Below are 25,458 nucleotides of genomic sequence, written 5' to 3' on the forward strand. Positions count from 1 at the left end.
CTTCCAACAATTTACAACAATTAAGCAATATATAAGTGGTCATTTAATTAATCCGTTCATCTATTATCGGAAAGTTGCTTGTTCCTGGATAGGGTTGCAAAAACCCAAAGCCTTCCCTGAGGAATAGAGTGCAAGGCTGGACTATACCATGGACACAGATGCTTGTCAATCTCTGGGGGCAGACACAATCACCCAGATGCAATTTACAAATACCATTTAACCTAGTCAGCATGTGAGAGGAAACTGGAGCCCCCAGAGAAAACTTGGCTAGATATAACCCAAGAGCTAGAAGTCAACATCACTATCTGCCAAGGTATTGTGCTTTGCTATATTTATTTCACCCTTTGAACAGTTTTTTATTTTATGGAAGAAAAAACATTCATAGCAGTTAATTAATTAAGACGAAATAATGTTTTATATATTGCATAAAAATGCTATGCCAGTTGAAACAGCTGAGGAAAGCAACCCTCCAGTCACTTAGAAGGGAATACAATGGAATACTCATTGACAACACTTATTTACTCATTGACACAGTTTCTAGTGGCTTGATGTAATACAAGTCTTCTCAGACTCTTTACAACAATCATCCAGATCCAGAATTGTAATGGTCTCATGTTTATGCCAGATTGATTTTTGTTTACTCAACATAACCAGTTTTTACTTTCAGAGTACAGAAATGGCTGAATTATCAGATTTTACCACATACCCCTTATAAGCTGTTAATAAACAATGGTTGGTAGTAACTCTGACATATATACCACCCCCAACAATCACTTTTACACAAGACAACGAACGAACCTTTGAACTGAGACTGACTTGTGTATTTCTGGTGATATGTGTACCATAACTATTTCTGATAGACTATAAAGTCTTTTTTTTCTTTATCTTCTTTTTCAACAAACAACTCAAACACTTAATCAAGCAAATAAATCCCAAGATAAAAAGAACTAAAAAACAGGCCAAAGAAAATAGACAATAAACAATACAAAAGACAAGAAATAGGAAAAGAGACAATGAGGTGGAACAAAAAACTAAATGTGAACCACAACTTGTTTTTGAAAAGTGCTGTAAAAAAAGACTTATAGACACCAGAAGATCAAAGCAGTGCCTTACCTTTAAGGCCAAAACCACTTATTTCCTAACAATATGTTTAAAAAATCCATTAAAATAGTAATAAAAACAGACTGATTTGCTATTACTTGCTGTACACAATAAACCAAAATGTTTTGCTTAAGGCCCTATATTCCTATAATTATTTACATTAATGAAGTGATTATCAGCATGGCATATTGCATATTTGTTAATCACAAGGGACCTTAATCTCTCTCCCTGGAACAGAAACTGAAAGTTAACATCTGTCTGTAATTCAGGAGGGTACTACACTGCATTTGGAGTGAACAAAACAAATATTTTTAATGAAAGTGGTTTTTACAGGAACAATTCAATTTCATGATAGATCCTATAAGAAATGCAATTGAATAATCTTTAGGTTGTCCAAAGTCATTGAAGACAAGATGCTGTGCTAAAAAAAGGAACCACTTTGATGAGGGAAAGCCACAAATATATCCTATACTAAAAATATCATTTATGTGAAGAAAACTCTCAAATTTAATTTTTTTAAGAGATAGCCCAGGTGACAAGATTTCTCAAAGAAAACAGGAAACCTGCAGCAGTAACAAAGCAGAAGACTTTTCCTTTCCGAGTTAATCCTGCATTAGAGGCTAATGGCAAATGGGAGAACTGCTTTATAATTTTGATGAAATGCCAAAACAAACTGAGAAGCAGCAGCTCAAATTAAAAAGGAGCTCATAAGCAGCATTTCCAAGCCCTGTAAGTATAGTGAATAATCTTAAATGAAATTAGTGAATAAGGTTTAATAATCTTTATTAAATAATAATGATATACCCAGTAAACTGGCATTATTAGCAATAAAACTTTTTCAAATGCAGATCATCAAATGGGGTGGGGAAACTTGGATTCGGAATCTTTCCAGGAAGGGACCAAAGCAAATATGTTCTATTAAGAGTACAGAAGCCATATTTGAATGCTTAGTTGATCTCGATTTCACGTAGCAAGTTCTCAATTTCTTCTATTGATGGCTTTTTTTTTTTAACACAACAATAACAAATTCACAACATGTCTGAAACTTGCACCGCCTCCATTCTGGAGATCAATGCATTGACAGCAATGGTGTTCCAAGCAACTGCTTCTGTCATATTGTGAATGCTGATCTGCTCTGGTTGTCTGAGCTAATAACATTATTCTGCTATGCCAGATTTGGCCTTAAGATAGCCCTTCCTTTTGTAACACTAGCGTTGGGATAAGGTCGGCTTAACAGAGAACTCTCAGAGAACAGCTCGGTTCTTCAAAATGGTGAAATGTTAGCATACACTGTACGGTTCTCAGAAATGAATTAATCCGAGCAGATGATCCTTTTATCATTCCAAGAGAGGTGCAGAGCGAATAAATGATAATTAAAGAAAACAAAGCAAAGCACAAGCTTACAAAGAATGAGAAAAGTACATTTTCTGAGGCAGAACCTCCAAAAAGATTTAGTATAATTATATTCATTTTATAATAAATCTAAGCTCTTGAGATGGTAATATACCCCAAGAGATATCTACTTTACAGCTGTATTTCCAAATACATCTAAAAAGCTTGTTAAACAAAACATTCAGATTTTAGTATAATGCTTTAATGTGAACTTTTTTTCTAGTTCTTTCTTCCAAGCAGCTTCTCTAGAAAGAAGTAAGCATACTTCTGGGTAAAAGTGTCAGAAAAACTACTAAAATCTAAAAAAAAAAAACAGTCCTTCATACCCTAATGACAACCATCAAATTACTGTGATTTCATATTATTCACCTCATTTCATTTTTTGAAAAAAATATACTCACTATTTTTTGGTGCTTTAAAAAGCATCAAACAGCTTGATAATTTTATTTTTCATTTTAGTATGAAATGCGATTTCTCCTACATCATCCCCAACCATTTATAAATCTTACCGGAAGGAGAGAAGGATAACAAACAATCTGTTTCTTACTTGCAGGAAATGCAAATAAGAAAATCCTTTCGGAAAGAGTGACATTATATTTCCGAAAAGGAGGGGGCTGAGGTTGTGTGCTTAACCCTGGAATGCAGAAGCCGTTTAATTAAATCACTTTAACAGTACCTGTCCACTTCTACTTACTTTGCCCTTACTGATACTAAACTGCAAAAGACCAGAACCTCAGAAATATAATTTAAAAAAAGGCTCTAGGTATAAGTTATAATGTGAGCCATAACTGGTAGCCATAACAGTCTCATACAAAACACTGAAGCCCACCAAAAATACTTAAATACTCATGAGTTTTATTTATGTATCACTCGTAATGGAAGCACAGTTTTTGACGATTGTTATTCTATGATCCAGCGCAAGGGCTTTCCCGTTACTTAGCAACAACATACATACACTGCAGTCACACAATAAAACGAGATTGCGTTCAAACATTGCTCTGTTCCATTACAGAACAACACTTCGAAGGCCTAAACAGTCACCTTTAGACAAAATCCACTCCCTCGTGAGAACGAATCCCTTAAATCGAGTCCATTCGGTTCTAACAAACCAATCAATTTTGAAGGTAAAAGCTCTGGAAAACGATTGCACGGCAGTCATAATACGAATTTAAGGCAGTCTTCCAGAAATGACCAGAAATCGAAACAATTTAATCCAGGAGTGTCATCAGACACTCCTTTTTACTGGGTGTCAAAGGTCAGTTATTTTGTCCTTCTGTCTCTGGTGGCTTTTGTTTCTTGTGCAGATGTGTCAATAGTAAATGGAAACCTACGATTTTTCTACCTTTTCAGTTTCTGTGCCTTCTGGTTGTAATGGCTTATAGTGCTACTTCATCACCTCAAAGAGAACATTTTCTGGGCAACAGTGGCCTTGATCTTTCTTCCCTGTCTGGTGGCTAACCTAAGCACTACTTCGACAATGAAAGGACTGACATTAGATCTTAATGTCACATTTCAACAAAAAGATTAGTTTTGGAGAATACATTTGCCACAGGTGCATTAAATACCACAGGGTTTAGCAAGAAAAGGAGATTTCAGGACACCTATTATTACATATAAAGGTAAGAATAAAATTACCTATAAAAAATATAAGGAGTTAAAAGGGAAAAATAAACCTTGATAGCTACCCTTCAGTTTGGGGAACAATTTGATATTTTCCAAAATACATTAACAAACACCTCCATGTTTCCAGTCCTGTACCTTTTACTTCCCATTAAACTATCACCCAATATACCCATGGAGTATTTTTATTACTGAATCCAAAAATACATAGTTAATATAACCTGACAGAATGCACGTGATTCCCAAACAAACTCCATTCCTATCAAACAAATGTTTGGGGCATAGTAGTTGTACAGTATTCCGGGAATCTACAACTGCAACTGAATTTCCAAATAAAAGCTGAGCTCATTACTTTAATAAGCCAATAAACAATCTTTCAAACCTCAAAGGAAGACAAAGCAGCCAGAGGATAGGTGCTATGAATCAAACTAACTGCATGATTGGTATCCAGTTGACACATCACTTAATTGAACTGGATGCTTAATTAAAGTTTAGAGGCATTCAAAATTAATTAGCTAATTGTGAGCATTAGGCTACAAATGCCCTGATCGGTAGGAAAATTACTAATTTCAGCAGAACACGAATAGCTTGTTCATTTAAAAAAGGAACAATTACAAACATTACAAAAAAGGGGAATGAATCTCCTCTGATGAAACTGGTGATCATTCAGACATATAATTCGTATTTCAAACCCCACAGATAAACAAGAATAAAAGAAGATAATATATTCGAGGCTGACATTTACTGAAAACCGAACTAGCAGGAAATATAAATCAGACCACTAAGAATCAGAAGGAAGGTTTTTTTGGGGTCCTAACTATAGGAAAGGTTTTGGTTATAGATCAAGTGCATTTCGGCAAGAGGTGTGAAGGCATAGAAAACATCTTAGAAAATTAATCCAGAATTACAATCAGAGAGAAAATAAGAAATGTGCATCTGAAGTGCAGCTGATAAGGTAATGTTTTCTTCCCCTGAGGTCTAGAATATCCTAGAGGGGACAAAAAGCTCTAAAGAGCCCAGAGCAATATACTGTTTGATTAACCCTCAAACAGGGAACAAGATTATTATGGTTCTAGTTCAAGAATTAACTTCCAATTACCTGAGAAATCACATAAAAGCTTTCCTTGATCTCCTGAAAAAAACAACTTAGGAATAAAATGTCAAATGAAGGTGGTGGAACCTGCTGCCATTATTAAAAAACATGGTCTTGTGCACATTTTCTGCACCTGGGATGAAATAGAACTGTTCTGTCAAATGTATTAATGTATAGAGGTGAATAGAAGTTTAAAATAATTTACATAAAATTGTGCATTTTAGGCAAAATTGTTCAAATCCTTATGCAAAGGTCTTGATTTGTGTTAAAGGAAATGCTAAAGTGCAAAAGATTTTTACAGGCATTGTATCTTGAAAGCGTAGCAAGTTAGACAGATGAAAAAATATGGTTGTTTATTTAACATATTCCCTTATGATTGAAAATGATGCCACTGTGCTGACACATTCTTTGGAGTCAAACTCCTCAATCTTAACAGGTAAATAATCTAGCAAGTAAAGATATGCTTAGCAACAAACTGTTTGTGCCACATTGCTCACCACATAAATTCAAATTGCCCAGTCCAGTTGTTCATTCTGTCTCTTTTTAAACTTTAGTTGCTGCTTCCTCAGTATTAACTAATCCTTGTATTATGATATCTGCAAACTTCAGTAGGTTTCCAACTTTACCAGAATGTAGATCAATTGATATATATTAAGAAGAGCCGTGGTCCTAATACGGGATCTATATCAATCCAACCAGAGTTTTTGCCCCTGTTGCCCATCTGTTCTCTCCGTTTTCTATCCATTGACCACTCAACCCAAACACACAGATTACTCCGAATGCCTACTGTCCGCAATTTTAGAATTATTCTTTTATTAGGAACTTTTTCAAAGCTTCTGAAGCTTAAAATACATTGTATGCTCTGTGCGTGTCCATTGCTATCTATAGAAGACTATCTCTTCTAAGAGCACACCGACTGTCTCCTAGGACTTTAATTCTAATTATTGTTTTAATAAACTTACAGTTTACAGTTACAAGACTTTGTAGTAATAGGTAATTCTACCTTTACAGTTTCAAAATATACCTCAAAGCATATTGTTTTGATCACAGTTCCCTTATAGTTAAGTCCCCTCTGTTGTCCAGTTTCAGTCTTGACTGTTTGAATATATTAGATTAATCCTCCCTTGTAGGTGCTCTAACAAATTTGGTAGTGAGCCTGTCACTACCATTTGTCTGCCATTTCAGTTCCTGTTGCTGATACTCCTAGTGGTATTTCCATGTCTTTGTAAGGAATGTTGAAATATTTGAATTAGTTTATTTAATTATGCAGTGTTGAGTTTTTATTTTCAAAGTTAAAAAATTGTAAAACAAAACTGCTTACATTAGCAGATCTCTCTTTATGGAAGTTAGCTCACGGTAACATTTATTGCCCCAATTGTCCTTTTACTCCTTATAAGAAAAATACACTCATTTACTGCAGCTCACAAAAGAGCTTCAACAAGTTCTTTCCCCATAGCGCACAGTATTTATTTTCTTTTACAAGTATAATAACAGCCTTTCTTGTTTTAAAAGTAATAAAAGGGTTTCTTTAAAAATGACACTTTAATGGCATGGCTCTGATGACCAACACTGTCAATACATTTTACAGAACTGAATAAGGCATTTCTACAATGGAAAACAAAATCCTACTGGCAAAATAAAAAGTTGACTAAATTTAATAATGCCTACATTTTGTTTGGCATGCATTAACATTGCCCTACAGCAATACATTGGACAGCTCTATATGTTACTAAAAACATTCTATTTTTTTAGAAAAATACAAATAAGCCTGGAAAGGCAGTAAAAGCCTTCCTACATAAGCAGTAAAAAATAGTGCACAGAATACCAGAATCATATGAAAAAAATGGTACTGAAAATGAAGTTTTAACTCCAGAGCGGTAGCACAGAACTATAAAGTTAAACCTAGGTACCCAAATCCTTGAATCCAAACAGATGAAGGGAAATCACCGGTTACGTACCGTTTTTATCAATTTTCCAAGAACTTGTACGATTATTCCTTGCATTTGTATAGCATTTGTCACTCCAAAATATCTCAAAGCTCTTGACATTATAGGAAAGGACACACTTCACCCACTATTGAAGTGCAGCACCCAGCTGGGTGACATGGTACAGCCATTGTGCACTAAACGCCCCACGACACATCACAAATTTAATTCCATCCATATTCTAACTGCTTTACCCAAAACATAGCCGTGTGAAAAATTAAATAAGTATGAAATAAAATCTTAAAATAATCCATTTTACTTGTTTAATTTGAAGAAGGCATGATGCATGAAAGTAAAGACGGCAATAACAATATGAAGCAGAAGGATAAGAACTGGAATTTACAGTGCTGTATTATTTTTGTACTGCGAGAGACTCTGAACAATGAGAGTGTGCACAGATGTAATTAGATAATTATCCAGGTTTCACACAAAAGCTTTAACATTTAATACTGAAAATTACAAAAATACAAACAGATAAAATTGTCCTAGGGGAAAAATCAGCATTGGATTGTTTTCACATCCCCAAGTAAAATTAACAAATTCTGCATCCATGGCCATGAAGGGTTTATGCAAAAGATTATTCTGACCATATTCCAGTCTATCTAAGTGGCTGTGTATCTTAGGGGGCTAGGATTACAAAACTGCACCATAATTATAACACACATAAGGAAAAAGCACTGATCCTACGTCATGCGAGTGAGGTGCATGGAGACAGAATCACTTACAAGTTTCCCTTAGCAAGGCAAGACAAAGTGAAACCGATAACACAAAGAGATAAAATTGATCATACCTCTGCGATGGTGCCTCCATCCTTCTGTACAAAATACTGCTTCTTGAATTCATAATAGGCATTGTACTGGTGCCAGGACTGCAGGAAGTCAAACCTAAGGAAAGACAAAAAAGAACAGTGTGAAGCCTCAGAAAAAGCTTGTCGTGTAGAACAGGGCTTCTTCCTGAAGGCTCAGGTTTTCACCACGGAAAGAACAATATCCAGAGTTCATTTCTTTAAATCGCCCAAAAGTTAATACATTTTAATAAAAAATAAACAGGACTCAAATAAGCAATTATTACAATAAGTGCAATAAGAATATCAATCCGATTTTCAACACTATACAGATTGCAAAATGTAACAGTTTGTGAGCAAGAGGCCATTAATTATTAACCGGTAACACTGACTTTAAATACAGCATGGTATAGATTTAAGGTGCTAAAAGCATCCAATGACATCTAAATCCTTTTACCAATGAACTTTAATCACAGTTACAATGAAGTGAATGCAAAACTAGCACTAAAATGAATGGTACACTACCAAGTCTGACTACATACTCCTTATAAAATAAATTCTGTAGGATAAACAAGAGTGTAAAGTTTCATTAAAAAAAGCTTAGTATAACATTAACAAGTGGCTTTGCAGTTAGTAACGCTAGAAAGCTCAGTTTTAGTGCTACTGTTTACATAAGATTTTTTATTAAGTATTCATAGTACGGATGTTTTTCCCTTGCTAAAATAAAAAAGGAAAGGTACTGATGCCCTTTGAAAGGAAACCTTCCTGAAATATCCATCTGTGTGTTTACGAATCATCTTCTGACAAAAATCTCATGGCCCTTTGCCTTCTAATGTTTTTGAAGTGGGACTCCTGTGCTGCAAATATTTTTTTGCAATATATAAATTTAGCAAACACACTGACACAACAGCACTGATCACTAATCCAGGAGTAGAAAAAACGCTTCCAAAACTGGCAGTAAAGAAACAGTTGTTTGGCATTGATCAATATTTATGGCCAATGAGAATGCTCCTGTTTGCAAATCGAGAAAGGTTTACCCTCCCCCCCAGGTCTTGAACTGCCATTAGAGAAAAAGAAGTATTTACAAACGGACAAAGGTTATCCTTACCTTGGATCATTCTTGGCACGGACACTTGTCTCAAATTTGATTCCATTTCTAGCAACGTACTCAGCTAGCTTGTCAATGACAGGTTGGATGTCCGGAGGTGGAGGAATAATTGTAGCAACAGGAACTTGAGAATGGGAACTAAGGACACAAACAGATGGAAAAGAAATAGGGATAAGTATGATAACAGCACCAATTGTAACTCATGAATTTATACATACATCCAGTCCATGAATGTCATTACCGATCTCTTTCCACAAGTGTTTATAACATTCTCAGTGTTCATCCATATCTGATGTTTTTGGAAACATCAATATCTGATGTTTCGAAAATGAGGCCCTAAATTCTATTTTAAAAACACTGACCTTTTTCAAGGGGTGCTGAATTTAACTGCCAAACTACACATGCTGTTTTGAGAGTACCTAGTGTCTCAAAGTGGATTATTACAACCTCAGAAAAATTTCGCACTAAGATTTCCCCAGAGATGGACAGATCTTTTTCTGAATCTGCTTAAAAAGCTCTTTAGTTTATCTGTGAACCTTTTTGTGTCAGCTATCACTGAACAAGGGCATTGCTCCTCAGTCAGTTTTCCTCACCTCCAAAGCCATGCTAACATATTTATGCCTATTGTAGTTATAACGCAGACGTTTTTCTACAAGATTCCAAAAATCATTGGTGCCTTTTTTAAATTTTTCCAGTAGAGAAAGCAAAGAAGAATTTTGAGATCGAATATGTGATTCACACGACCCGTGCAGAAAAAAGAATCTTAGCAAAATACACTATAGAACTAAACAGAATTAAAAGGGTTCCTTAACACATCATCCATAGAATTTTAAACACGCCATAATAAAACAAATACTGTTTCATTCTTGCCCTGTGCTGTAGCCTCTTGATCAGGTCATTTCACTCAAGGAAAGCTAGTGTTGAGATTAAGATGGTGACTTGATTTGATTGATTTACGCGATGTCAACATGCGTACTAAAAACTCCAAGCTTCCAATACGGTCTGCTGTATGACAACGATAAAAATGTGAGCCATGTTATTTCAAACAAATAAGAGGAACAGAACTCTTACAGATACAGTAATTCCAATTGCACCTAGATTCATTTCCCTCACGGGATCAATAAATTATCTATCTAAAGACCTGCAAGGGCTTTGTCTTCTTCTTGTCCTTCTCTAGAAGCGAGCTTCTCTATTTTTCTCTCTTGAGCAAAGGCAGTGCTAGCTGCCCCCTGCAGTGCTCGTGCTCCCTGCCCTCCCAGTGACACACCTTGTGGTGGTGGTGGTGGTGGTGGTGGTGGTGGTGGTTTCCGCTGCAGTAGACCCCTGGCTGCTAGAGCTGCTGGCTGCCTCTGACGCTGGTGGGGGGGTGGTCCCAGGAGGGGGCGGGGCAGCTGCACCAGAGGCGGTGGGCAATATCCCAGAGGGCAAGGAGCTGTAGTAGGCGTTGGCATCAATCCCTGGGGGAGGCGGAGCTAGACAGTAGGTCCCATCAGGCAGCATGTAGTAGCCGTAATACACTGTAGACACTGTTGCTGGAAAATACGAAAACCATCATTTTTAGGAGCAAGTAGACTGAGCAAGAGTTGCAGTTGGAAGGAGCAGATAATAATAATTAAGAAAGTAAAAAGCACAATATATGGAGTCCATGTACAATATTAATAATATATCGTTATTAAATAATAAATTATTAAATAATAAAAAATATATAAATTATAATATAATAAAATAAAATGAATGGAAAATATTTTAAAGAATATTTAAGCAGTAAAAAATACAAAACCTTATACTTCGTTTTTTTCTTAGCTTATTTTCCAAACTTCAACAAATACCATAAGGCCGCTTTAAATTGAGAAGCCTGATGAGAGACTTTGGTAAAAAAAAAACATCAATAATGGGATAAAATTAAATGCAGAGGAGTGGCAAAGCAGAAGATTAATGATTATGAATCTGAATAAGAAATCAGTTAATTAAGATTCGTTACTTGAGCTCATTAATAAATATGAATAAATGTTTGATCTTATTTTACATTTACCACTATGGTATCTTACAAAGCGTAGTAGAATACATATTTGATCCAGCTACAGAAGCAGTTTATGCCAATACATTCTGACAAGCAGTAGGTGATATTAGTCAGTGCAGTGCTTATTTGCAAAACAATATTTCATGAACATTGTCCAAATACAGACATACCAGACATCTTAGCCAATTAAGAAAGGTTAACTAAAGGCACGCATATCCAAGAGTTTATCAGAAAACAAAATGTTACCAGTGCAATACCTCTGAGAGATGTTAAAAGCTCCCCTCCAGAGGCAAGGGCATTAAACCTTTGCATGTTAATGACAAAAACTGGGTTTATTAAAAGGCAACAATGATAATGAAAACCAAACAGAACAGATGTCTGCAAGAAGGGTAAACTGGCCCTTACTGCAAATTTGAAAAAAAAAAACACATTAAAGTGATAGAACAATCACACCAATAGCTCTCCTGATTATTCATGTGGTAATGCAAATTAAACCCCATCAGAAAAGGATTTAAGGGACAATATAACCAACAGCACCACCAACTATAAAGCTGTAATACATGAAGGGAAAAATGGATGTTATTTTTGCTAGTGAAATCTATTAAGCCAATACGTTTTGTTTCTGTGATGAAAAATGAAAAGGAATATTTTCAGTAAAGCTTCTGTAGCTTCTATCATCCAGACTATTCAAGTAATTCATTATACCTAGGCTTGAGAAAAATTAATAGCAAAAGAAATGCAGTTTCTTAGTATAGAGAATTGATAGTTATACAAATTTAAAATCATTATAAGAATCTCAATCTATTTCTTTCTGCACAGGATGATTCTCACCTTTACACGTCACAGCTCAAGAATCATGTCAGTCACGCCTGGCTTCTCTGGGTTTCAATCGATTAAGCTTGTCTGGCCAAAATAAGCCTCAAAGGGAATTAACTCTATTGCGTAGTATATTCATGTAAAGGACAAAAAAAACTAAATATTTTCAGGTTACTTTCCGGCGTCTCAAGTTACGTACCAAATATCTCGGTAACAGAAACACTAAAGTCTAGAACTGCAAAGATGAAGATCGTAACCTGCTTAAATGCATTTTCCGTTTGGATAACTAATTAAATAGGGTTCCAAGTCATCATTCATGCCTCTTTAAATTGGTAACCTTTTTTGTCAAGGTCTTTTCCCTTCATGCCATTTAACCTAAAACAAAATAAAGTTTGTTGCATTTCAATTCTCAAAATATTATTAAAAAAATATAATATTTTACTATCACTTTAGGATTGATATCTGATGGCTATTTTTAGCTTGATGGAAATCTTTCTGGAACACAAACTGTGCTGACTGACATCAACCTCTAATGCTCCAAGATGGAGTGATTGTCATTCAAGCCCACATCTGCGATCATGGGGATTTTGCATTGCTCATTTGCTTCTCAATATTTAAGAAAATAAATTCATTATTTAGGGTTCCAAAAGTTACAGGCTCTGCAATAAACTATAATAAGCAGCCATAATAACATGAAAACAAATCATCTGCTGTCTCAAATGATTTAATTAACCAGTTTTGTAGAAAGAGCTTTCAAAATATACCCTGGGAATTGCTGCAAATGTAAATGCAATGAGAAATTTGCGTTTCCTATTACATACAGATTTTGAAGAATGACTTTCTAGAGATTGTATTCAACATGTTTAGGCAATCTACCTTAATCAATGAAGTGATGAAAAGAGCAGCTGGTTTTAATACAAAATAGATCGATATCAAATTTGCTAAGTACAGAAATACAATGTCACATTGTCAAGAGCGGGAGCTCAGGCACTGTAGGATGCAAAGCACATCGCCAACTTATTTTGGTAAGCCACTATTAAAATCATGTTGCACTGTTCAAGACAGGCCGAAACCTGCTCTCCAGGGGCTACTTATCTCAAGTGATGTTTAAGAAAAAGAAAGAAAATGGGATTTAAAGGCTGACACAGAAGATTCAAATTATTTTAGCATTTTCCATTTTAACAAAGTCTTTGCAGATTTACAATGTCTGATGTTTGCGATTTCATTTACTATTACTATTTGACAGTTATGATAAAAATGTGTTTGTTTTTTCATTTACAACAGCAGGAATGCTTGTGAACAGCCCAGTATGTTTAAATGCTGCTGACTATTATCTGACTCCTCTGTTAGAGTCATTTGTCATACATTTCACTGTACAAACAGAAAAAGTGTTTAAAGCAGCAGCAGAAAATTCACACCTTAACAAGCCAAAAGAACCTTTCAGTTCTGAGCTCTCAGTTAAACTATTCTTACTTTTACAAAAAAAAAGTCTGCTGCACTACTGAATTCTGGAAAAATCAGCAAAATCAGCCCTCCAAGGGCAGCTGCTCTTGAAAAAATGTCTACTTCAGACTTGAATAACTTTAACTGGCTGACTGCTTCTATTGGAAGAACTGGTACAAAGGCTAGCAAATACCTCTCTTTAACCTGTACAATAATTTGTGTGCAATTGTATAGTGTTTTCCATCCCAAAGAATCACAAAATGATCACACGTAGGAGGGAACCCACTCCACCCACCACTGAAGTACAGCACCCACACTATACAGCAACTGAAGCAGAGACGTGAGAGAAATTAATTTAAATGAGGGGGAGGCTTTAACTAGATGAAACTGCGGCCCAGAGAGAAATTTAGCCAGGGCACAGGGGTTAAAACCCCCGCTATTTATTTTCATGCCTCATTCAAAGGATGAGATACAGTATGTTCAGAAAAGCTACAATTTTGTAACTCAGTTGCAACACACTTGCAACTAAATTTCTGGACTAAGTTTCTAACTAACTAAGTTTCAGGAGCAGAACACCTTAACCCCAGAATTAAGCCTTTCTTTCAATAACAATAAAGCGGCTCATAACACTAGTTCATACATGAAACAATAATGTCACTGCACAACAAACCAAAACAGGTAAACAGGTTTTGCTTACTTGTTTTTTTCCCCACTTTGTTTTTGTGTACAGGAAGGATAAGACACGCATTAAGACATTGGTTACGATCTCAGAAGAAATCAAAACTTAAGATGTTTCTCAGCACCAGATAAAAATTTGCAGGGCCTCAATTAGAAATTTAGATCAACACCCTTTGCATTTAAAATTCATGGAATCATTTTCCACAGCACTAGAAGGCAAATCAGTTTTGCAAGACTAAAACAAAGATTTTATCATTATCTTGGGACATGTTTATAGCAGACCTCTGACTAAAGACACTATCACAAGCTAAATCTCACACTCCTTAAAACTCCTCCTATGTATGAGAATTAAATTATAATTTGTCATTTAAAAAATGCAATAAAGATAATCACTTGCAAATAACTTTGTCTTTTCAATTACTATTTAGGTGATGACATTACTAGGGAGGAATCAATACATTAACATATGGATAAAAGAGCATGTTAAGCTTTTCTTTTGTGTTGAGCAATCCAACAATCCATCTTAAGAGTTTTTGAAAATCTTTGGAAAGAAGACTTAAGCCAAGTCCTCCCAATAGGAAAACAAAATATTGAGGTGGATGTTGATTACATTATGTAATCATTTTGTAAATCAGTTTAAAACATTTTGAGCACAAAATGATTCCATAAGCTGGACAACACTCAAGAGATGACTTCCAAAAAGTTTGTTTTTAAAAAGCAAAGATTTAAGAATATTTGGAATAATAGCTCGAGTATATTTGTGAAATGGTTTGACAAACTTGAATATTAGTATGTTATGGAACGTTTGGGACTGTTAACAATAATAATAACAACAATTGCTTACACTTATATACTGCTTCTCTGGTCACTCCACTCAAAGCGCTTTACAGATAATGGGGATCCCCTCCACCACCACCAATGTGTAGCATCCACCTGGATGATGCGACGGCAGCCATAGTGCGCCAGAACGCTCACCACACACCAGCTATCAGTAGGGAGGAGAGCAGAGTAATGAAGCCAATTCATAGATGGGGATTATAAGGAGGCCATGATTGGTAAGGGCCAATGGGGAATTTGGCCAGGACGCCGGGGTAACACCCCTACTCTTTTCGAGAAACGCCCTGGGATTTGTAATGACCACAGAGAGTCAGGACCTCGGTTTTACGTCTCATCTGAAGGACGGATAAGAAACAAATGCTGGTGATTTTTTTTATTTTGATTTTTATAGACACGTGGTTTGGAGCTGCAGATTACTATTTAAGTCTTGGCTCCCAGTTACAACTCTTGTACTGCCCAGACATGCAGCTCAGACCCTGCCGACCCATCGAGCCGTCAGCTCCATAGAGCCTCGCTGTACAGATGGTGCGTCTCTTGTTGCCATCACTGCAAGCCTGCAAGTGTCACTGTTCACTGGAAAGCACAGACAGCCCTGGCCAACTAACCGCAATCACACAGCTGACAGGCCCTTTGCAAACCGTGGACTGCTGCTTAAGAGAATCCCAGGCACAGCTTCAATTCACAGCATGTGAATCAGACCCATCCTCCGTTGAGAGCAACCACCCTTAAGGATGAAGGCATTCTGTAGTTACCTCAAGATCTGCTTTTTAAAAAAGGGTGTAATTCCACTATTACGTACATTTATTTCTTCAGTGTATTGCCACTTTGGTCTTAAACATTTCTTGGTCCCACTAAAATCTGCCGTTTGATTAATATATGCATAACTTTCTTATTTAAGCCTAAAGATTCAATTTATATCTCATAAAAAACCTGTCAGCCACAAATTTTGAAAATCAACTATGAAGACTAGTGGGGGAAAAAAGCTTTTTTAGATTACATAAATTTGAAATGTATGGATTACACATGCTTATTTAAAAATGTTTACAGGTCTCACATCAAAATGCAGTGGTATGAGCAGATCTGGATTTTCGAGATGAATTAACCCATAGTGACCATTTCATATTTATACCTTCATAAATGGAAGTCTGTTGTTCAAGAAACCACTGATAAAAAAAAGCAATATTCTAAATGCTCTAAAATCTCTGCAAAGCTATTTCACTGTGCCTGTGGTGGGTTCATACTGACTGCAATCAGGCAAGACATTCTGCACAGTCACTGATTTTTAGAAGGGAGGAGAAAAAAAAAAATCAATCCTAGTTCATAAAAGGACCTGGCAAAGCAAAATCAAATTGATCCAGCTTGAAAGTAAAAATTTCATCATCTTGTTTTGTCCAGCTTTTTCTTACCTCTCTGAGGAGCACCAATTTGACAGTTTCATACATAATAGAAGAGTCTTTTCAAGTAATTAACTCAATTTAAAACACAAAGGACAACTACAAAAAGAAAAGATTGAAAATAGCTATAAACTTAAATGTAAGCCTCAGGTATCTAATAATTTAAATTGATTCCAGGTTAGAGGACTGTATGACATTATAAATGACTGTCTGTATAATGCTACTGAGACACAACCAAATGTTAGATCTGTGATTTCTGATAAGAATAAGGAATAGGAGACCAAAAAAAAATCACAAATACTACGACATTCAATCAATTAAAGATTGAAGCGTACATAATGTTTATACATTTTGATCAATTAAAAAAAGCTACAAAATGCTACTGGACAAAAAAAGTAAAATTTAGATGGTGATAGTGCTACAAAAATGATGACAACCGGGAGGTGTTTGTCTATATTATACCAGTGTGAGCAAACTGCAACTTAATTAAAATAAATATTTCCTTCACAACTTTCCTACAAGTAAATATACTATCAAAATGGTTCAAAAAAGGTTTGCTCTCTGAAGAAGACTAGATAGTTTTATGGATTGCATCTGCTTTGCATCCTCTGGCTGGGCAAGTTAACAATGAGGCACTTACTATCTGTGGGGTGTTCTGCTGCTGCAGAGGTTGATGTAGCAGATGGAGTTCCTGCTGCTAGACTATCTTCTACCTTCTTGGTCGCTGCTCTGTTGTCCAGCTGGACTTTCCGGACCAGTGCTGCCAGAGGGTGATCAGGATCCATCACTTGCAAAGGCTAAAATACATGTAAGATGTACGCGTTACTGGCTGAAGATCTAGTGTTGGGACAAAAATGTCAAAATTGGTCATTTTTTTTTAAAGATTGTTCACTTAAATTTACACCCTACTATTCTGACGGGTAAAAATCCTACAACCGTAAGAACTGCCATCAAGTTTATCCCTTGTCCATAAACTAAGTAATACACTTTCTTTTAAAAGAAATAAACAATTCGATACCATTTGAGAAGGTCTTAAAATCTCATTCTCATCCTTCCTAGATTGATGGAAACTTGAAGATTTAGTTTAAACTCATGTCTAAAAAGCTAATAAGCAGATCATATAGATTCCTTCAAGATTTACAGCAGACAAAAAGTATGAAAAGGAGAGTTTCTGAACATTTTCAAACCTAGTTAAGTTTTTTTTCCCAATGCAGAAGAGCATCCTTAAATGACATGAATTAAAACTTTTGTTGCTTATTAAAAGCACAAAAATGTCATTGAGACCTGACTGCAGTTTATATTCACCAAAAGGAGGTTTTTTATGTAATCCTGCTTGATTTCAGGCTTAACGATGCTAAGCAATACAACTACTTAAAGGACTATAAATCATTAGGATGTTACACTGGAGGCAAGAAAGATACTGTATGTTGCCTGCCTGACTGCGATACTTTTATCATAGTACAAGTGTGGTGTTAAAACACACATCATGCTATGTACATGTCATAAAAAGGCAACAGTAGCAGGAAAAAAATCACATGTTCAGAAATGTCTACTAAAAAAAACTCTACTGCCACATTTAACAAAACACAGACATTAATCATTTATATCTTTCATCTAAAATGTCAAACTGCACTTTTCAGGAAAAATGGAGAGCACAATTTTTATTGCAATCCTCAACAAAATTGTTTAAGTGTCACAGGTTTGTAAGTCAATGTCTCAGATAGCATACAGCAAGGGAGAAAAAAAAACACTCTAAATATATACTGATTTCAAGTATTCACCTGATCAAATTATTTGATTAATCAATGGTGATGTGAAAAAGAAAGTACACCCTTCCGAATGATCAACTAATCATGTGCACTTGTTTAGCAGCACCTGATTCTCATTACCTTCTTCCATGACATGGAAGCAGTAATGACGCCCTTACTTTTTCACACAAGGATACTGAATGTAGGCTGATTGTTTTGTTTGATAAATGATGAAAAGGTAAAATCTGAGTGTTATCTGTTGCATAAGGTCGGATTTATCTACTGTTAGGACTTGGTGAGGATTAGATAAAGGTCAGATACGTCTTAATATGTTAAAACATAGAATCGCACATTTATTTTTCACATCACTGTATATTGCTAAATAACATTCCACCCAATTCAAATAACTCCACATTCTCCAAAACTGTTCTAAAATATAATTTAAAAATGAAATGTCACACTAACAGGCAGTTATGGTTTGTTATGGTTTATTATTAGCAGTATTATCTTTTTAAACCTATTTCATTTGTCTGGATTATTGTATTCCAAATCAGGTTGTTCATCCCAGTTTTTTTTTTAAGTCAATGTTTTAGATTGTGACCCCAAAAGTGCCAGGAAGGACTACAAGGAAAAAAATAAATCAACCATTGTTTGCTGCAGGAGTCAGCTGTCCTGCATTGCAAGAGATACCACGCATAGCAGTATTATTTAGCACAGGACACGGTACAGGATAAGGTATAATCTTTGCTATACACTAAACCAACAGAAAATATCTAGCTTGACCTGCAACTAAATGTGATTTCTATAAATTCTAAAACTAAAGTCCACAAAATATTAAAGAACTGTTTAGCCAAAGACATTAAAAAGAAGTGTCAGAAATTATTGTTTGCTTTACAAAAACATCTATTTAAGTCATAAAAGGCTGTGGTCAATGTGACAGGTATACATTAAAGTAGGGAAGTGTTTTAAAACAGCAGGACACAGTGCTACATGAAGTTGTGTTGTTCTTTGAAAAATATGTTCACTATTATAACATGGACAAACTGGATGCTTAATTTACTGAAATTAAAATGCAAAATAAGAAATGAATATTAAAAGAATATCAAAAAGGGGATCATTTAACTGCTTTTGTTTGTTATCACAATGCATCCCATTCAAATACTTCCTTTTTGATGTATTGTTAGACTCACAATGCAATGCATGCTAATATGTAAGAGAGATCCATGAAGATGATGCAATGCATACTGATGAATTATTACACTACTAGCAGGAATCCAAAGAGAGGTAATTGAAGTTAACTCAATTCGTTACCTTCATGAGTTCTTCTAGCCTGCTACTCTTCTTGGTGGCAAACAGGCTGGGGTGAAGATAATTTCCATCGTTATCTTCATCCGAATCTTCTGATCCAGAATCTTTTTTTTTAAAGAGATAAATCACAAAAGGTTTTATATAAATGTAGATCGCTATTAAAATTAAAGATTTTTACATTAGTTTACAAATAAATTAAGTGCATTATTACCAAAAGAGAATGCATTGAGTAAGTTTTACCATGTTAAAAAATGACACGTAAAAACAAGAAAACAGAAAAGAATGCCTCCACTCTCAGTAACATCAGTAAGGCAAAAAAGCCTATTTAGAAGCAGATATTAGAACTTCTCAATGTGCAGTTCTTTTGTGTGACAATACAGTGAAACCGGATGACACTTTATAAAAATAACTGTCAAGCAATTGACAAAATTAAATTAAACTCATTTTTGAAATTTAGCCAACATCGTCTGGTATATGCACAAGTGACAGAACCGTATTGTTTCCCTGTTTGTCTCATATCTTAATTAAACTAAGGAGGACTCTTTCCCCATGACTGCACTATTAAATTCCTAGAAAATCTTATTTGTTGTAGTGGCAGTGACCATGTAGAACTCCAATTTCCAATGGTATGCCAATTTGCTTTTTAGCAAGTATGCTGCCAGTCCTTCCAGGGTTTTTTTTATAAATCACAGAAAATACCTCTCATCGTGCATGCTGACTACGCTATGATTTTAACTTTTTAATCAACAGACAAAATCCTATTTGATATGAACAAGGACGCCTGAAGTGTAATAAGTAGCTATTTTTAAACTGTTACATTTACATGACTGTACAAAAAGCCAGTTTCTTAAAGTATTTTGTATTGCAGACAAAAGACTATGGAGAAATTTTCCTTGCTTTTGTCATATCTTTGTATCATTTTAAAAAGTGTACAGCGACAATTTCAGAAACAATCAAAAAACCTATGACATTTTAACAGACATCGCACCGACATACACTATATGATTTAACACTGCAGCAAAGCAAAATTCTTTCAATAATCAAATAGATTCACAGCAGAAAATTACCTCTTTATTCTTCGCAACGCATTGCGGGATTTTATTTGTAATTATGTTAACACAGCATTGAGAGAAAAATGGACACTCTCTGCTAAACCACAATGACAGGCGAATATAAAAATGTGCAGAAGGCTTAGTGCAAATGAATAGCTGAAGCCATATAAAGCACCATCTTAGTCTCAAAATGTGAAGGAATACACCTTTTAAATGACTGGTCTGATTTAAATCGCTGTCTGGTTAGCAGGGAAAAACATCTTTAACAGATGGCATGCTGTGGCATTTAGCATCATCTACAAGCTCTCCTCACATTCAGAAGCTGAATTTTCTGTGCACTGTTGACATGAAGCACTTACACTATTCGCTTTTCTCTGTTATTTCTGTCAGTTCACGCACCCTGTCTGTGTAAAAATATTGTTTGCTTTACTTTTATTAAATACCTACGGTATGCCTAAGACCCTGAGTATACTATGTTGGAACATAGTAATTATTTTACCAAAAAAACTATCATTACTTTTTCCAATGCATTCTAATCAAAATACCTACAATTCAACTGTGAAATGTGCTTACAATATATACTGGGGAACCAATGATGAACAAATTACCTGTTGTGTTGAACAGATTGTGTATACCACTTGGATAACACAATGTAGGACACAACTGTAATAAGTGTAACTGACTGCCAACGGATTACAAAATACAGACAGAAGCTGAATATCAGCTGTACTGATGGCTAGCAGGAATGAGTCATCAAGCCAAAGCTGGAATAACACTTACTGTCTTTGTCCTCCGGTTTAGCCTCAGAGACAGAGGTGTACTTTCCATCCTTCATGGCTTTAAGGATGTGTTTGTAGTAAGGATTCAGGTAGTGATCAAAGCGCAGGAAATCAAACTGGGAATTCTTTGCCTGTTTGGCTTTCAGCATGATCTCAAACTGGGCCCCTTGCTTGCACACAAAGCTGGCTGTACGCTCAATGATGGCATGCGTTTTCGTTGTTGCAGGCTATACCAGGAGAAAAAAAAACAATTAACAAATTTTTAAGTTAGACTTTTTAACTTCTTGAAGTTATAACCTTTAAAATCGTTCCGCCTTAAAAGTAAATATAAATTAGCAACAATAAATTATTTCAGTAATGATCATCTGACAGAGAAGACTTAAAGAGAATAAAATGATTGCCCATTTACACTTAACTATTTGTTGTAAAAATAAACTAATGGCTTGTGCTGAACATGTACTAAACCAGGAAAAAGTGTCACAGAATGAAACAAAAACATGGGTAAAGTGTATTTCCATATTGATATTATGGCACAAAAATCTTAACTTCAAATCATCTTTAGCAAAACTCATTCAGGACATTGGAAAAAGTGCAGAATTACAGTGATTCAAAAACACCACCACGTTAAAATCCCAGTCTTTTCCAAGAAGCCGAGAACCTTGATTATATTCACAAATTGCTATGGCTTTGTACCACTATCCTAGCTCCTGTTGCCTCACGATTAAGAAGATAAATACTGAAACCATACTTTTTCATTATTCATTGTAAAAATGTGCAACACGTTTTATCTTTTATTCCTGTGCTTCTCTTTATTCTAACCCTTATAAAATTGTACATTAATAATTCATAGCGGACATCTAAAGAATCTCACCAGCTTTACTAATTGGATGTTTCAAGTACGGCAATTGAAGGTTGCTACAGCTACTATCAAAATCCCATTATAAGAACTGCAGGTAAGATCAACAGTTCAGGCTTAAATTTCCTTTAGGACTGATCCCTTGGGGTGTATTTAGCAAATCCCAGATTTAAATTTGATCAGGTATGAAAAGCTAACAAGCAAGAAAAAGTAAAAATGAAATCGCAGTATGGTTTACTTTGTGTGCTTTTTGTCATGAAGATTTCCACACAGTTTAGCGTTCTGAGATTGGGTTGACTGCAAAGGTGATAGAAGTAGGCCTGAACTTTATGGAGAAAAGTCAACAAATAAAATTCGACATGGTGCTGTGATAAAGGTGCAGATGCCTTAAGAACATGATCATAGGTTTCTCAAACTTTATGCAACAATGTTGGTGAAGCAGGATTAATGGCAATAAAGGCATCCTTAAATCATTTATACAGCAAAACACACAGAGGTATGACTTTCCATAAATATTTAAGCAACCTTTCTAAAACACACACATGAGTTGGATGAAGAAAAACATTGGATATACTATCAATGATAATATAAGATGAATAAACTAAATTATAAAGGTTTGTTTCAGAATATCAAAAACAAAAAATATACCAATTAGTTGAAATTTATCATGCATGAATGGCCCGGGAATACTTCTCCCCCCACTGAATAAAGACAATTGAAGTTCTAACAATATGTAGGATTAACTACTTTTCAAATAATTTGCACAACCCTATGGTCTTAATTACATATACCCAAAATTATTCAACACAAATGTAAAACATATGAAACTTATTATTTATTAAGTGTTAGGATTACTTTCCTGTTACACGTTTTAATTTGTGGATTGAACATCAAGAACAAAAGAGTTCTGCATCTGCCCTATGAGAGATGGGATAGCACAGCTGTTTACTGCCTTCCTAATAAATATTGCTACACTAGCTAATCACAGCGAAGATTAAACACAAACAGGTTTTCCAAGGCCTCAAATCTTCTGAACAAGATCACACTGTTTGCCAAAATAAATATTAACCAACTGAAGAAAAACACTTCCCTGATATGCTCAGCTGACAAGATCAAAGTTTGTAGAACTAAAATGGGTGAATTAACTAAGGTTCTAACGTTGTAAACAAAATGAAAATGTACTTTGCAATAGCTTTTGCTATGGCTACTGAACACCTTTCTACATCTGATTAGTCAAAACATGACAGTAACAAATTAAATATAATACATAATTGTTGTGTAAAACAACCACAAATCATTTTGTTTCAATGAACTAGGAGAAAATACAGTAACCTTTTATAAAAGTTATGTTTTGAGGCAAATATCTCAAGGACTTTTGTTTCTAAATAATGATCAGTATCTTTTTTTCTGAATGGCTAGACAGTCCCCAAGGCATGCCTGTTGAAAACCTAAATGAGACTGAAATCCAAGAAAAGGCAAAGACCCACGACAAGCGAAGGAAAATTCAAGATTCGCAGAATATTTCCTTTAATAAAAGCCAGAATGTAGACTGCGTGACGATATCTTTAGCTCTTTGAATGTGCAACGTGGGGAAAAAAAGCAGATCGAACTAAAAGCCAACGGGCACTCACCAGTTCCACATCAGGGGGCACACTGAGCCCAGGGGGAGCAACAAACGGCTCTTCACTCTCTGGCTGGTCGGCCTCCCCTGTGGATACAAGTTCACAAACAACTCGCTGAGGAACACTGCTCATAAAAAAGGAAGTCTGCTCACGACTTCAAGTGTACACAACACATGCATACAATCAAAACATCACCACCATTATCACCACAATTATTCCCTACACAGAAGCACAATTTTCCCATTCCTACTCTCTCTCTTTTTGCTTCCTTCTTCCACTTTTAATCATCAATCCCAACACGGGGATGCTTTTGTTTCACCCAGATATGTCACAAAACTCGATCTGTTTCTTTTGTGTCCTTATCTCTCTGTCTGTCTGCATTTTTACACAAATAGAGCATTAAGAACCAAATGTACAATAAAAGGAAAAAAGCATCCAACAGTTTCTGTTAATAAGAACAAATGTTAGCCTTTAGCAAATCATAAATACATATTTTAATACCTGACTAGATGTCTGTAATGTGCCCGTGTACAAACATTTTTAGGTAGGCGTTTGTGACGTTTTTCATGTATCTTTTCACGTATCAAAAAAAAAATGTCAATTATTTCTATTACACCCAGACGGTTTTTGATTTGGCCAATTTTGTGGTTTTCGCCCAGTGACAAACCAACACGCGTGACAATGAGGAAGCGAAAGCTGACGGACCGGCCCACCATGAAGCCAGTCAAACACGGGTAGAACAGCCCTGTGCTGGAGGTTCGGCGCCGACTGCCAACAGCACAACGTGCCTCCAGGAGTGGTGCAGGGGTCACCGTGCTGCCGAGGCTCATGAGCGCCATGGCTGGTTACGCCCATTGTACTCCCTTTGGTGCGCTGCTGCTTGGGGAGTCACAGCCAGCGGACTGCTGACATGACCTAGACTGGAACCCGAGTGTCACTGTCTACAAGCTCTTCCTGTCCAAACCTCAAAACAGGTCAGATGGAAGAAAATGAAAATTGCAGGTGGCATCCACTGGGGTGGGGGGGACCTTACTTCAGATAAGTGCCAAAATATTCTGAAGGATGTACTGTGTGAAAGTTAATGGCTATTGTGGAGGCTGTTTAAATATCAAAATTCAAAAAGCTTGAAGAAGTCCATTACTCCTCTACTTAAATAACATTCACTAAATGCCAAAACCCAAATCTTACAAAGCTTCATTTTATCCTGCTTACTGAGTTTTAATTACCTACCACAAAAGTAATAAATACCATGAAAAGACTCAAGATATGTCAAAGGTTTCTACGTCATAGCTCTTAAGGGACTTTTTATTGTCCTAATGAATATTACTTATTTAAATCAGTTGCAAATTATTCAGAAAATATCCAAGAATTAATACCTCAATTAGCGGAAACGCCCATTATTGGTTGTGCAATGATTACATTAGCTGTGAGCTAGGCTACTGAAACAAAAATACATTTTTAATCCCTATTTCGAGATCTCAGAAACATTTACAATTTCCCCCATCTGTCAATTACTGCAGCTATTCAATATTTATTCAATCGAAGAATGGCTTAACCAAAACCATCTCTATGTTGGTGGCATTTGTCCAGCTGCTCCATCAACGTCTGATTTCCAACCATCTCATAAAGGTTCCCCTATTATGCAACATTGTTCAGTGAATATGGGTTTATAATAAAATACGGTCCCCGACAAAACACTGCATTTTTCTCATAGAATTTCAAGTATTAAAATGCCCTAAATAGTATGTACTTTTACCGCATGGTATCTCACAATGAAAACTGTTTCTAGACTTAGAGCAGTCTTAGAACAAATGGGAAGGGC

At 35.7% G+C, this 25,458-nt stretch overlaps 1 protein-coding gene across 3 annotated transcripts in view; it reads right to left on the reverse strand.

The window, feature by feature from the left end:
* The window catches only part of sfswap (splicing factor SWAP), a 72,484-nt gene that overhangs the window by 42,912 nt on the left and 4,114 nt on the right, over positions 1–25,458 (reverse strand). For all 3 annotated transcript variants that reach the window (XM_088618713.1, XM_088618714.1, XM_088618712.1), the window contains exons 4-10: positions 23,646–23,722; positions 21,160–21,385; positions 19,331–19,431; positions 16,912–17,068; positions 10,351–10,615; positions 9,084–9,221; positions 7,982–8,075 (exon numbers count right to left, since the gene is read on the reverse strand). In XM_088618713.1, coding sequence (XP_088474839.1) covers positions 7,982–8,075; positions 9,084–9,221; positions 10,351–10,615; positions 16,912–17,068; positions 19,331–19,431; positions 21,160–21,385; positions 23,646–23,722 — 1,058 coding nt within the window. The remainder of the gene's footprint in view (positions 1–7,981; positions 8,076–9,083; positions 9,222–10,350; positions 10,616–16,911; positions 17,069–19,330; positions 19,432–21,159; positions 21,386–23,645; positions 23,723–25,458) is intronic.

The sequence above is a fragment of the Lepisosteus platostomus genome, chromosome 24 (genome assembly GCF_059453375.1).
Source record: "Lepisosteus platostomus isolate fLepPlt1 chromosome 24, fLepPlt1.hap1, whole genome shotgun sequence".
Taxonomy (NCBI): domain Eukaryota; kingdom Metazoa; phylum Chordata; class Actinopteri; order Semionotiformes; family Lepisosteidae; genus Lepisosteus; species Lepisosteus platostomus.